Consider the following 13,454-nt stretch of genomic DNA (forward strand, 5'->3'; position numbering starts at 1 on the left):
GACCAAACAGTGACAGTTGAGTGGTTTGTTTCAGCGGTGATGACGGTGACTGTTACGTTTCCAACTCAGGTGCAGATTTTTAGATGTGCAGCATCCAGGCTCCTGTTCACTGCTGGTGAAAATACTGAGCAAATGGTGGTGACTGTGTTGGAAAAAATAGTATTTTGTAGCTGAGAACTGCCTCTATCAGATAGTATTACAATGCTCTTTGTATTTATTGTTGCTTTCATGGAAATAAATAGGAAGCGTTACTTTTGGAGTGACCTACATATGGCGTTTTTGTAATGCTTATTTGAGAAAAAAAGGTCTGATGCCCGCTTTCTGTATCCAGTAGCTCATTTAAGCAATTCTTATTCTTCCTGCAGCAAAAGATTCGAGAATTCTTCTCACCTCTGAAGCCAGTGGCAATCCGAATAGGAAAAGATGCCCAGGGGAAAAATACAGGTAATGTATATATGTGGAAGAGGGTTGGCTCTGTGAGATCTCTCAATCACACCATTGCTCTTTCCATCTGTAGTGCTGCATTACTGGCCTGTGTCCCGATTCTTACAGACCTTTCTGTGACTTTGCAGTTCATCTGCCCTAGTTGCTGTCCATAGGATGCTGTGGACAGAGTAATGTTGGCTGTACTCCCTTAGGGTAATGCAGCAGACAGCAGAAGGAGCCTTTTCTTTGGTTTGTCTTTGAAGCTTTCCTAAACTTCCCAAACCATGCCAAGGAAAGGCCCCTTCCTCTAGGAAAAGCTGCTGCTGCAGATCTGCCTTTAGCCAAGGTGCTTTCCTGGCAGGCTGTGATTACTGGAAGTACCCATCAGAAGGTGCGGGTCCTTAGAGCTGATAGGGAACTTAGTTATGTGCTTTCCTTTCATAACCTAGAAGCAGATGCACCATTTCTTTGCTTTTGAAGGCACCTTTGGAAAGCCTACTTCAGCTGTGAAGTCAGGCTTGTTTAGTTTATACATAGAGAATGAGCTATTAAGAGGCAGCCTTCCAGTCTGCTGCAGCCATTTTCAGGCTGGATTAAAACTTTAATGGGAACTGAATGCCTTATCTGTAGAAATCTATATTTTAAGAAGCCTGATTCACCCTTAATTAGCCTATTGGTGACTGTGTTTCCTTGTGTGATGCTCAGCTGAACCTTTGCTTCCTCCAAGGTTTTATCTTTGTTGACTTGAAGAGTGAGGCAGAAGTGAAAAGGGCCTTGAAACGGAAAAAAGAATACATAGGTAAGTGCTGTTTGTTCCTTCTTCTTCTGTCTGATGTCAGTGACAGAGTGCTCAGGTGTTAAAGTGCTCCCTGTGAAAGAATCTCCCATTGCCTTAGTTTCTTCCAGGCAAAAGGTGGGGGAGGTTTCCTCTGCACAGCTGTTGTGGGATAACCAGTTGCCATTTAAGAGCCATCAGGAGCAACTTAGACTGGCTGACCTATGTGTGTTACTCTTTGGCTCCTGCTATTTGTCATGTGCCAGATGTGTATCTTTTGAGTTATGATTGCTTTTGTCACTACTGTAAGCCTACTCTTAACACACTGATAGCCCAAGGCCTCAGGAAGCATCTAATGTGCCTGTATATGTTTGTTGACTAGGTAAGAGATACGTTGAGGTATCTCGATGTGAAAAAACCCCTAAAGAAACTGCTACAGCAAAAACTGATGACCAACCTTGGCAACGAGTGAAGAGGGATGATGAGGAAGAGGAAGACTTGTCTGAATCAGGGAGACTCTTTGTCAGAAATCTTCCTTTTACTAGCACTGAGGAGGACTTGGAGAAGATCTTTTCCAAGTATGGTGCGTACTTGCTGTAGTACTGGGACTTGTAGGGCTGTGTCTCCTTGCTAACAGAGGTTTGCTGGGTGGGAATGGATGTATGAATCTGTGTATCTCACACCTCTTAGACTTTGATTCAAGTCATCTTCACTGCCTGGTGTGACAGCATGCAACTGCTTGGTATTGAAACTGACGTATCACTTGCTCAGAGTGTGTTCTCTATGCATCTGCCCTCATTCCTCATATTTCTAATCCAGCAATCAAAGCCTTGTGTGCTACAATATATCTGGACTTCGGGTGCTATTGCTGGGCCTTCCTTGTTGGTCTGTAGCTAGAGGCTCCTCACCCGGACTCGTGGCTCACCACACACCTTCCTGTAATGTTCAGAGCAGTTCTCTCTCTGGCTTCCTCCATGGCTGTGACCAGGGGATGCCTGTTCAGAGTGCTGGTGGTGAGTGTGGTGGCCATGTAAATGATCTCTCACAGAAAGACCTTTTCTCTTGCAGGGCCCCTCTCAGAGATCCATTTCCCTATCGACAGACTGACAAAGAAACCCAAAGGATTTGCTTTTATCACCTACATGATTCCTGAACATGCAGTGAAAGCCTATGCAGAAATGGATGGACAGGTGTTCCAGGTACAGTGACTGAGTTTCATATTCTGTCAGCCTACAGCTGGTAAGGGTGGTTATTAGTGAAGCGGACAGGTGTTTGCTTGTATGAGTTGCTGAGCACAACTCCTCTAGGTGCTAAGGGGTAGAGTCAATTTTCCTTTACTATCTGGGAACACACTTGACTAAGAGAAGTGCCTGAAAGTTTCTTTCCTCTGCTTAGTTCATGAACTTCTGTGAATTATTTCAGAGCTTCAGATCAATGTTTATAAATATCTAAAGTGCAGGTGTCGGTTGGATGAGGGCAGATTCTTTTCAATGGTGTGCGTGGTAAGACATGGAGCAAGGGCCAAAAATGGAAACAGGAATTTTCACACAAAGAAGACTTCTTCACAGTGAGGGTGGCAGAGCACTGGAGCAGGCTGCCCAGAGAGGTTGTGGAGTCTCCCTTTTTGGAGATATTCAAGACCCATCTGGACAGCTACCTGTATGACCTACTATAGGGGAACCTGATTTAGCAGAGATGTTGGACTCATTGATCTCTAGAAATCCCTTCCAACCACTGCACTTCTGTGATTCTGAATCCCATCTTCTTTTCTTTCAGGGCAGGATGATGCATCTTTTACCCTCCACAATCAGAAAGTTAAAAATTGAAGATGTTGCTGCAGAAGAATCTTCCTGCTACAAAAAGCAGAAGGAGGCCAAGGACAAAGCCAACAGTGCCAGGTACGAAGGTGTCTTGTGGCAGGGTAAGACAACATGACCTGCCAAATTACCAGATGGCCAGAATGCATCTTTGCAGGGGATGTATAGATTACCAAAGTCAATAAAGAATTTGTTATGCAGCTTTTTGTTTTCTTTACCTCTTACCTACTTGATTCTTCTTTCCAAGTAGCTCTGGTAGTTCAGCAAGTAGCATAAATAGAAAGAAACGTGGTTTTCATTGGTTTTGTGTATGAATTTTTCTGGTGTCTAATAAAAATTGATCTCATGCTGTAACTTTTCAGGGTAGTGGCTACAAATCAATTATATCTTTCTCATGCACTTGGTCACCTGCATTCTAAAACTTGCAGGAATTATCTTTCTAACAGATTCATTTGAAAGTTGACAATATGTTCAGACTTTATGGGTAAGGAATGCAACTTTGCTTGCACAGGACTTGTGCTTTTAGGAAACCATATGAAAAAAGACACATTCCTCTGGCTAGCTTCCAGCTGTAACTTTATAGCTGTGACCACTGACCTGCTAGGGAAGGAGAGCTAAGGTGCCAGCACTGATGCCTTTGTTTGCTTAGCAGTCATGTCTCCCTCATTCTGTCCATTCTCTAAGTGTGTTCTACCCTTCTTTTCCTCCATCTTATCCTGGTTAATAGTGGTGACCTTGAAAGCTCTTCTTTTTCAGGATGATTGAACAAAGAGATGTCAGTAGAAGAAAAAACTGCAAGACTTTGAACCTGTCTCTTCTTTCTCTTTCCAGCTCTCACAATTGGAATACACTGTTTGTGGGGACAAATGCTGTGGCTGATGCCATTGCTCAGAAATACAATGCTTCCAAAAGCCAAGTGTTGGATCATGTGAGTTGAGTTACTGATCGGATGGGATGGGAGACTATTTTCCAACCTCTTTGCTCATGGCCAGCACATGCCTGGTCATTTTGCACAGCAAAAGCTGCTGTACAGTCATAAGCTCCACACGGACTGAAGCATTTGTGGTCATATAGCCTGTCTGTAGGTGACAGTCTCTGAAACTAGAAGTCAAAATGACAATCCTATCCTGCTTTTTTCCTCCTACTTAGGCTTTTCTGTGGCTGAAGTTTGTATTTGTACATGACTAAAATTGATGGGAATTCACAGATTAATTTAAGATCCTCCCTGGAAACTTCACTTTCCTTGAGAAGTTCTCTAGCTCCAACAGCAGCTTCAGAAGAACTGAAGCATTTTGTCTTCAGGTTCTCTGCCAAATTCCTGTTGTTTCTAAGAGCAGCAGGAACAAGTGCTCAGCAAATTTCTGGAACAGGCCTTTTGCTTCTGTATTGAACTCTTAACACATTGTTGACTGTTATTCTTGTCTGCAGGAGAGTAAAGACAGCGTGGCAGTGAGAGTCGCTCTGGGAGAAACGGAGCTGGTCCAGGAAATCCGACGGTTCCTCATTGAAAATGGAGTTAGCTTGGATTCCTTCAGTCAGGTGAGATGCCTGCCATGAGGCTGCAGAGTGAACCTGCTTCTTCTGTCCAGTCCTGACATCCTGTAATCTCTTCAAGGTTTTTAGTTAATTCTCAGTGTTGTGCAAGATTGAACTATTAAAATGGTTTTTAGTTGTTCTGAACTCTTGCAAATGAAGTGGTGCTTGGGATAGTGGAAGTACATGCTACAGCGTAACAGCATGTTAGTGGCAGACATCAAGTCCTGTGTCTGTAGCAGGATGTAGCTGGAGCTGAAATCTCTGTGTGTGAGAATTTGTGTGATGGGGTCTGTGCAGGGGCATGGATCTTTTCAACAGAATGCTGTTTTGTAAGAGGTTGTTGGCTCTTTTGAATCCTGAAAAGGTGTGACATGGCATGAGAGCAGATTATGTTGAAAATGAAATATCTTCAGTTAGTAAGAGATTGGTTTTTGCTTTCTGAAGTCCCACATCCTCTTTTTCCTCTTCTCCCACTGAATGTGTCAGGCTGCTGGTGAGCGGAGTAAAACTGTGATCCTGGTGAAGAACCTCCCAGCCACCACAAGCACAGCAGAGCTGGAGGCTGTCTTTAGCAAACACGGCAGCCTGGGCCGGGTGCTGCTCCCAGCCGGAGGCATCACAGCCATTGTGGAGTTCCTGGAGCCAACTGAAGCCAAGCAAGCGTTCACCAAGCTGGCCTACTCCAAGGTGAGTGTAGCCAGGGGGTATGCAACTGTCTGGAGGATGTTAGCTAATTGTGAAGCTGCATGCTAAAATGTGAGATAGAGGTGGTTTTTGAAGGAAGTTAGCTGTCAGCATCACTATGTTATTCCCTTAGATTTAGGAAGATGCCCAGTGCATCCATCTGCAGTAGCAGCTGAGTAGGACTCACAACATTCAGGGAATTGTTGGAGGAGTAGAGCTGTGACAAGTGTCCAAAACCCTCTGTGGCCAATGAGAGGGTTTCTGATGCCTTTTGCTACAGAGGAGTTAGTACTGAAGCTCGGAGCTCTCCCTTTCCTAGCTTTCTTTGTTCCTTGTCCTCCGGTTTCCATAGACTTGTCCTACACAAGCTTGGTTACTGACTCACTTCTCCAGTGAAAGATGGTTGAGCCAAACAAAGATGCTGCATAGCTTTTCTTCTCCATAACAGAGTGTTTGAAGGGAAAACAGAGCTGAGAGCTGACCTTTCTTCGAGCCTTACCTTCTACTTTTCACATTTCTTCTGTGTTCTCTCCACAGTTTCGCTCTGTGCCATTGTATCTGGAATGGGCTCCAATGGGTGTCTTCTCCAGCCCAGCCCTTCAGAAAAAAAATACAGAGGCTCTGGAGAAGGAGGGAAAGGAAAGGCTGGTACCTGGTAAGAGCTTAAACTGTATCGGAGGAGTCTGACTTTGTTACCGTGCTCCTTTCCACGTGAAGCAGCAATGCTGACATTCCTTAACTTTTTGATGCACTGGAACAGGTTGCCCAGAGAAGTTGTGGGTACCCTGGAGGCATTCAGGACCATGTTGAGGCCTTGGGCAGTATGATCTGATGGGTGACAACCAGCCAAAGGCAAGACTGTTGCAACTGGTTGGGCTTTAAGATTCTTTCCAACTGTAATGGTAGCAGGACTGGCTCAATGAGGTGTTAAAAAAGGGTGCTTACCTGTCTCTGGAGATTTAGGCTTGCAGAGAGACTCCACAAAGGAAAGATCTCTTTGCTAGAGATCCCCAGTGGCAGTCAGCCCTTAAATGGGATCTAAGAGGTGCATCTCGGCTCCCCTCCTTTCAGTCACACATCTGAATTGCCTTTACCTGTGCTCTCAGGCTTTTCTCCAGGTGCTCAATCAGTGGTTCAGGCTGTGACTCAACAGTTCCCATACACCAACGTAAGCTATTCTGTGACTTTGTTACAGAACCAGCCTTATGACATTCTCTGTGTGGTTTTTAGTGTCACCTCACTGTGCAGTGTGGTTGTTGATGTTCCCACATGTGTGCTGGGCTCAGTCCTGTCTCACTCCTTGCCTCTTGGATGAGATGTGAGCAGTGTAGTACTTCCTATAGCAGACCAATCCAATTTGGATTGGAGCTGATGTTCTGGGCAAGGGCAGGAGATTTTTGGTCAATTTTGCTCTTGGCAGCAGCCAATGGGATTTGTAGCTACTCTTTAGGCCACCCCAGCCCCCTGAGCACATGTGGTTACATGCTCCTCAAGGACACTCTCCTTGTGTGAGAGCACCTGAGCACAGCAGTGGGAGGATGTGGCAGCTGACTTGCCAGTGGCAGGCTGTGAGTCTCTGTAGTTCTTTCTCTGTTCCTCTTGCATTAGTCCCTGCTGTGTGCTTTGTCTGGACGCTTTTTCTACTGCCGCAAGGGCACAGCCTTCCTTCCACTGGTAAACTCTCATTTTCCCCATCCTAGAGGCTGTAAAAATTAAATCTCACCTGTATATTTAAAACCTTTCAAGCCTCAAGATAAAGGGCTTTAAGCCCAGGAGCTCCTGGAAGGCTGCTCAGGGCTGATAATGGTCTTTGCTGCCAGCCTCTGGAGCTCTGTGTCTAGGAAAGGGAAGGGAGGGGATGTGCAATAAACTCCTCACCTTGTTCACTAAAGGGCTTCAGGTGGCAGCACATGGCCTCTTATTGTGCCAGCCATAGATGGAGGCACCTTTTCATCCTGTCCTGTCTCACTAAATCTCTTCCCTCTCCCTTCTTCAAATTACTTGTTTTTAAAGGCACTGAGTTCTTTCTATATCATGCTGGCAAGCACCCTGCAGGTTGGGGCAAGGAGGGTTTGGCCACCTGACTGGAAAGGCTTGGTCTGTGTGGTGCCAGGGGTAGAGAGGGCAACTGGATGGAGCCCTGCAGGGAAACTTGGCTCTGGAGGTAGAACTGGGAAGTGTTAAAGTATCTCTGGCCCCATTCAGGTTCTCTCATACCATCAGAGAGAGCACTGAGCCTAGGAAAATAGTCAAGTAGATAGTGGTAATGCCACAGTGAGTTACTTAGCTTGGTCCTCCTGAGCACAGCATCAGATATGCTGTAGGGGCTGAAGCTGATGTGAAAAACAAGTTGTCTAGGAAGGGAAGAACTTGGGAAGCCAATGTATGACAGCTAGTGTATCTAACAACAGCCGTCATGTTGTTAGATGTGGTTTCACACACAGTGGGTATGTATTAGCAAGAGATGAGGTGTTAGAGCACTTACAGAACTGTACTTTTGCAAGTCCGGGGCTCCTTGCCTAGTTCAGTAGGTGTCTGGCAAGGATTCATGTGGGGGTGCTTGGGGGGGTGAGGAGTAGGTTTATGGAGTTTCTATGTTCAGAGGATTTTGTTTCTAGAGGGATCTGTTCACATGTGCATGCTGAGTCTGCCTCAGGCTTTGTTCACTGAGTCTGATCTTGCTGAAGCAGTGACTGCCTGCTGGGGCAGGGGGCAAGCTCACTCCAGATTTCGTTTTGTTGTGTCTTACAGCATTGAGTTTTCTATTTTTGTATCAGATGGTGACACAACTGTAAAGGGCTCAGAGAAAACATCAGCACAGGATGATGAGGAAGAAGAAGAGGAAGATGAGGAAGAGAGCATTCCAGGGTGTACCTTGTTCATCAAGAACCTCAACTTTAACACCACAGAAGACACTCTGAAGGAGGTAAGCCATAAGCAAGGAGTGGAGTCTGGGTTTTGCTTAGTACAGGCAGGCTGCTCTGATGGAATAGAAGCAGGTTGAGACCATGCTGGTCCCCTTGCTGCTGGAAGGTTTGCATGGGCTTGAAGAAGGGGTTCTCCTGTGCTGCAGAGAGCAGGGAGAAAGGTGTTCTCCACCTCTGCTGTGCTAAGGATAAGATCTTGAAAGGAGATAAATTGCCAGTGGCATAGCCTTAAAGGTATAGGAGGGAGCACTGGATTATATCAGGTCTGGGAATCTCCACTTTTGAGTTATAGGCTTCAATTTGACAGATGTATCTGAAACAGTTTTGGTGGATTTGAATTCTACCTTGGGACAGGTGGAGGCAGTAGGAAATCTTTTTAAGACTCTTCATTTCCCATTATTCTCCTTGGGATCAGTACTTGCGCAGCTGTAATACTGCTTTACATGCTAAGGCAATAAATAAAACGATTATTTCATTGTCATGTGCTTTTCATCTTAAATTTTGTACCAGTATGGAGCTGTTTGTGTTACTTTACCTCAGCAAAGCATTTGGGAGAGATTGTAGCATTTCTAAAACCACATGTGATATTAATAGTGAAGCTGGGAAAAAACAGCTGGAAGTTCACGCCTCTGCCACTCTGTGGCCTTGTGATCCACCATATTTCATGGTCCAAGAATGGTGGTGGGGTGTCAGTCCATCCTGGACCTGTGCTACTTCATCTTGGGATGGAGGTGCTGGTATAGATCTGGTCCAGCTGCCTGTGGGGACAAATGTAAATGTTTGGAGAATGACTGGGTCTTCTTTTTTTCTATCTTTCTTTTTTCCCCTGGTACCTTCCAGTTGCTGTTTTACAAAGGAGTCATACAAATGTTGTGCCACTGTAAGACAGCCCATGCTGCCCTGCAGCCCACTCTTATAACTCTGGTAGGAGCTGTTTTCTCAGGGGCATTGCAGGAGTTACCTGCAGTTGGGTCCCTGCCTGCATGGGGCAGCTGTAATCTGCTGTGGTCCTCCACAACAAACACAGAGGCCCGTGGTTTCTGAGGAGTGGTGAAGGATTTCTGGCAACATCTGTATTGATTTATTTACGAGACTGTGTGTGTATTTGCACAGAAATAATTTTGTAAGAGAAAAAGCAGCTGTGCTGCCTGGGTGTCAGGTGTGCCTGGTGGGGAGGTGGGCTTGTGAGCATGTGTTCCTGGCTCTGAATGAGTGCTACGCTGTCACTCAAACTGACTCATAAGCCTCTGACAAAGGGTGTCTGAATTCCTTGCAGACATTCTCCAAAGTGGGAGCTGTGAAGAGCAGCACAATATCCAAGAAGAAAGACAAAGCAGGTACTCTAGATGTTACTGTTCAATTTCTTCCCACAGCTGGTTGCTGGGGGCTCAGGTGTGGCATTGCGTTAGCATTCATCTGGATGAGCATTTGTTAGGTTTGCATTGACGAAATCTTCAGTGTTTCTAGAAGTGTGCCTGTTGAAATGGCTGAAAACAGCAGCCAAAAACACAGTGGAGTTCAGTCTAGAAGGTTAAGCGGAATTGTGGAACTTATAGAGATGTGGCCTTCTCATGAGATCAGGACAGAGAAGCCAGCTCCTTCAGGATCACAGAGCAGGATGCAAGTTGAAAGGGACCAGTGTACTTAAATGATTGAACATGTGCACGACACTTTATCCACAGCAGCAGCCACAGTGTTCAAGGGTGCCTGGCTGAGTACTGCTCTGAGCGGGCATTGTTTGCTGCCTGTGCTGATCCCAGCAGGATCTCTGCCTATCTCTCATGGAGTTGGACAGGACAGGGACTGTGTAAGGCAAGTGCAGCTAGGTGGGCTGCATCTTTCCAGTTTTAGGCTAGGGATTGTACAGCTCTGTGGGACTTTGCCTTAGGGAAAGGCTCCCTTGGCATCCTTTTGCATGGGATGCTTAAAAACTCTGATTCAGTGCCTACCAGAACTATTGGTTTCTGTTGTTGCAGGGTGATCTCAACATCCTGCTGCCTCTCAAGTTCAGAAGTTAGAAATTTGCTAATGCATTTTTGCTTGTGAATTTTTCCTTTCCTCTCCTAGCTTTACTTACGGGCTTGGAAATCGCAACTGCCTTTCCCGGTCACAGAAGCTTATTCTGTTTTTTGCCTGCCTCACAGACATTCTGTCTTTGAAATGTTGGGCTTTTGATTCATCGTAGTGGGAAATCATCCCATTACTTGCACATGACAGTTTGCTTGGTTCCCAGCAATGGTCAGTAACTGCCTACTTGCAGTGTGTTAACCAAAACCAATTTCTGAAAAGGTTGCAGATTAGAAAAGTCTCATCTGGGGACTAGACTGTAACCTGCATATTTCTTTCCCATAACAAAAGTCACACTTATGTCTGGGCTGTTTACAAATTTCCACAGTGAAGATCTTGTTTCGTACGTGAGGAAAATGTTCTGTGTATAAGCAGAGGCCTGTGTATCTATAATAGGATCAGTCACCCTGACTACAAACAGTGGTTGTTCTGTAGGACATACAGTTATTGTTTTATTTATGGAGGCTGTGCTTAAATCTCACAAAGCTAAAAATCAGTTTGGCATACAATACCATCTCTGACATCAGCACCAAAACAAGCTCTTCAAACTGAGCATCCATTCTAGAGCAGTATCTTGTTCTATGCAAGCTGGCAAGGAATGCTAATGAGGAACATGACAGTCAGGACATGGACAGGTTGGCCTCTTCTCTGGTGTATTAGTTTTTGCCTTCCTCCCCCCCCCCCATTTTTAACAGTCAGAAATTCAGGGAATTTTTGTGCTCACAGTTTTCTTTGGAACCTGTTGGGCACTGCAGTTGATTGTGCAAATCTGTGTAATGCTGTGGCAGTGTTAGTAGTTAGTATGTAACAACACTTTATTTTGATTTGTATTTAAATGTGCTTTTTAGTATCGTTGTTTCCCACTATCGTAACAATTCTCCTTTTCCTTCTGATAGGCACTTTGCTTTCTATGGGCTTTGGATTTGTGGAGTACAAGAAGCCAGAGAGTGCTCAGAAAGCCTTGCGACAGCTCCAGGTAAGCTGAGGGTGTTGTTGGGCCTGGTTTCTTTTTAGAGACAGTGGGGAAATAGTGTAGATAAACTGCAAGGTTCAAAATCTAGTTGAGGAGGAGGGGTATGTACCCTCTTCCTGCCAATACTTAAAAAGATATTTGTTACCAGCGCCTAAAAGAAACCTACAAGAAAGTAGGAGGGGGGCACTTTATCAAGGAATGTCATGACAGGACAAGAGATAATAGCTTTAAAATAAAGAAAAAGGATCTAGATGACATAGTAGGAAGAAATTCTTTACTCAGAGGGTGTGGAGTCACTGGAACAGATTGCACAGAGGTGCTGTAGATGCTGCATCCCTGGGGTGCCCAAAGTCAGGTTGCATGGGGCCCTTAGCAGCCGTATCTGGTGGGAGGTGTTCCTGACTGTGGCAGAAGAGTTGGAACTAGATGCTCCAAGCTCCCTTTTAGCTCAAGCCGTTCCGTGGTTCTCTGTAAGGGGCAATAGTTTGTACAGAAGAGTGTTTATTAGCACTGATCCAATGCAGAGATGGCAGAAAATGTGGAATTATTAAAATTCAAAAAGTTTATTCTGCAAGCTTTCCTCTGCAGAGCTGACAGAGACCCAATCCCCCCAAAAATAAGTATAACTTAGTACTTGGTGTTGTGGGGTTCTGTTTTATCTTTAGTGAGCCTGTCTGTGCTTCAGGCGCTTGTAGTCTCACGCTTTCTCTATCACACATGCCATAGGGTTTGGATGCTCTTCAAGGGTATAAGGTGTTGCTGGAACAACACATGGGTGATACAGGTCTGACAGCAAAAGCACTCCTTATCTAAACAGACTTGGTGGAATTTCTCTGTGTGTAATCGCTGTTTGCTCTGTGACCACTATCCATGGGTCTCACCTTCTACAGGTGGTGATTTTGCATACCACAGCTGGTGTAGTCTTGAGGTAGATGGGTGTCTTGCATTGTTTTGAACAGCAGAATCCTGGGGTATAAGAGAAAGCAGGACAATTGAGATTTTGCAGAGGGAGTGGGCAGTAGGGCTCCAGGTTCTCAGCGTAAAGCTTTTGCATGCCCTATGCTGTGTCAGGACTAATTGGGCTGCTTGTTTTCTGTGCTTTAATGTGTGGTTAGCAGGAGACAGAAGACTTTTGGTCTTGGCTATTGACAGCAAGTGAGTCATCCTTGGCTCATTCCAGAACAAGCAGTAAGGTGCTCCCTGCCTTTTGAAGATTTTACAGTCCAGAAAGAGAAGAAACAGTAGCCCAGGGCAAGGAAATGACTTGCCTTTGCCAGACTAGTGGCAGAGTTGAGGCCAATGGGCAGACATCAATGTGCTGTCTGCTTCCTCGGTTAGTCAGACTGTCTCCAGCTTCATAGCAGAACCTTGCCTTGTATGAACGGGGAAGAACTTCAGTGAGAAGGAAAGAAATATATGGAGAACAAAGATGTGAAATGCTATGCTTGTATCCCAAAGCTTGAATGCTGTTGTGACTCACATTTTTTTGTTTTCATTTTAACTTTTAGGGCTGCATTGTAGATGGCCACAAGCTCGAAGTTAAAATCTCTGAGAGAGCTGTCAGGTAAATCTGTCTTCCCTCTGTAGCGTGGTTACATTTAGTCTGTGCTAGATCTTGGTAGGCTCTTCATTTCTAGCATCTCTGCTTCATAAGGATGCGGGGCCAGTAGTACTTTGGCTGTTTGACGTGTCAGCCTAGTTGTGCGTTGCATGGAGTTGCCTTAGTCAGTACTTGGAAAGGAAGAAATTAAAAAGGAAGAAAAAAAAAGTAGATGTGAAGGTGCTTGTTTACTAAGAGACTGACTACCAAGTGAAACCCTAAGCAGCATGCACTGCTGGTGTGCCAAAAGTGGGTGCAAGGTGAGAACCAAGCATGTGATACTTGTTTCATATTTAAGGAAAAGGCTTCTCTGAAAAATGCTCAACATTCTTTTGGTGGGGTGCCTCAGAGACAGACCTTTCTGTGAAGTTAGATTTCCTAATGTCATATAAAGAGAAGGACTGACTCAGGTTTGTACCTTTATTGCTGGAATCTGTGACTCATGTCCATTGGGATTTTGATGATCTATGCCTATGAGGTTTAAAAAATAAACCAAGTGTTTGAAGGTGATTATTGGCACCCTAAAAACTGTCTTGTAGGGACGCTTTAAGAAACACCTCACAGCATTTCCAAATGGCAAAATTCCTTTGCAAATCAGGTCCCTGGGGCCCAGAAGGCTGGCAGTTCACTAGCTGCACTCTGTATTTGT

General features: G+C 45.0%; 1 protein-coding gene across 4 annotated transcripts in view; it reads left to right on the forward strand.

Annotated features, from left to right (window-relative positions):
* Positions 1–13,454, forward strand: part of RBM19 (RNA binding motif protein 19) — a 45,637-nt gene that overhangs the window by 4,638 nt on the left and 27,545 nt on the right. For 2 of the 4 annotated variants that reach the window (XM_015878371.3, XM_015878372.3), the window contains exons 8-20: positions 366–444; positions 1,154–1,225; positions 1,584–1,784; positions 2,270–2,400; positions 2,978–3,099; positions 3,850–3,946; positions 4,447–4,557; positions 5,041–5,241; positions 5,776–5,893; positions 8,016–8,164; positions 9,442–9,502; positions 11,129–11,208; positions 12,714–12,769. In XM_015878371.3, coding sequence (XP_015733857.2) covers positions 366–444; positions 1,154–1,225; positions 1,584–1,784; positions 2,270–2,400; positions 2,978–3,099; positions 3,850–3,946; positions 4,447–4,557; positions 5,041–5,241; positions 5,776–5,893; positions 8,016–8,164; positions 9,442–9,502; positions 11,129–11,208; positions 12,714–12,769 — 1,478 coding nt within the window. The remainder of the gene's footprint in view (positions 1–365; positions 445–1,153; positions 1,226–1,583; positions 1,785–2,269; positions 2,401–2,977; positions 3,100–3,849; positions 3,947–4,446; positions 4,558–5,040; positions 5,242–5,775; positions 5,894–8,015; positions 8,165–9,441; positions 9,503–11,128; positions 11,209–12,713; positions 12,770–13,454) is intronic. The other 2 variants (XR_014931990.1, XR_014931991.1) reach the window with 1 other exon arrangement.

Source organism: Coturnix japonica, chromosome 9 (genome assembly GCF_054131305.1).
Source record: "Coturnix japonica strain WE chromosome 9, WE-NBRP24, whole genome shotgun sequence".
Taxonomy (NCBI): Eukaryota; Metazoa; Chordata; class Aves; order Galliformes; family Phasianidae; genus Coturnix; species Coturnix japonica.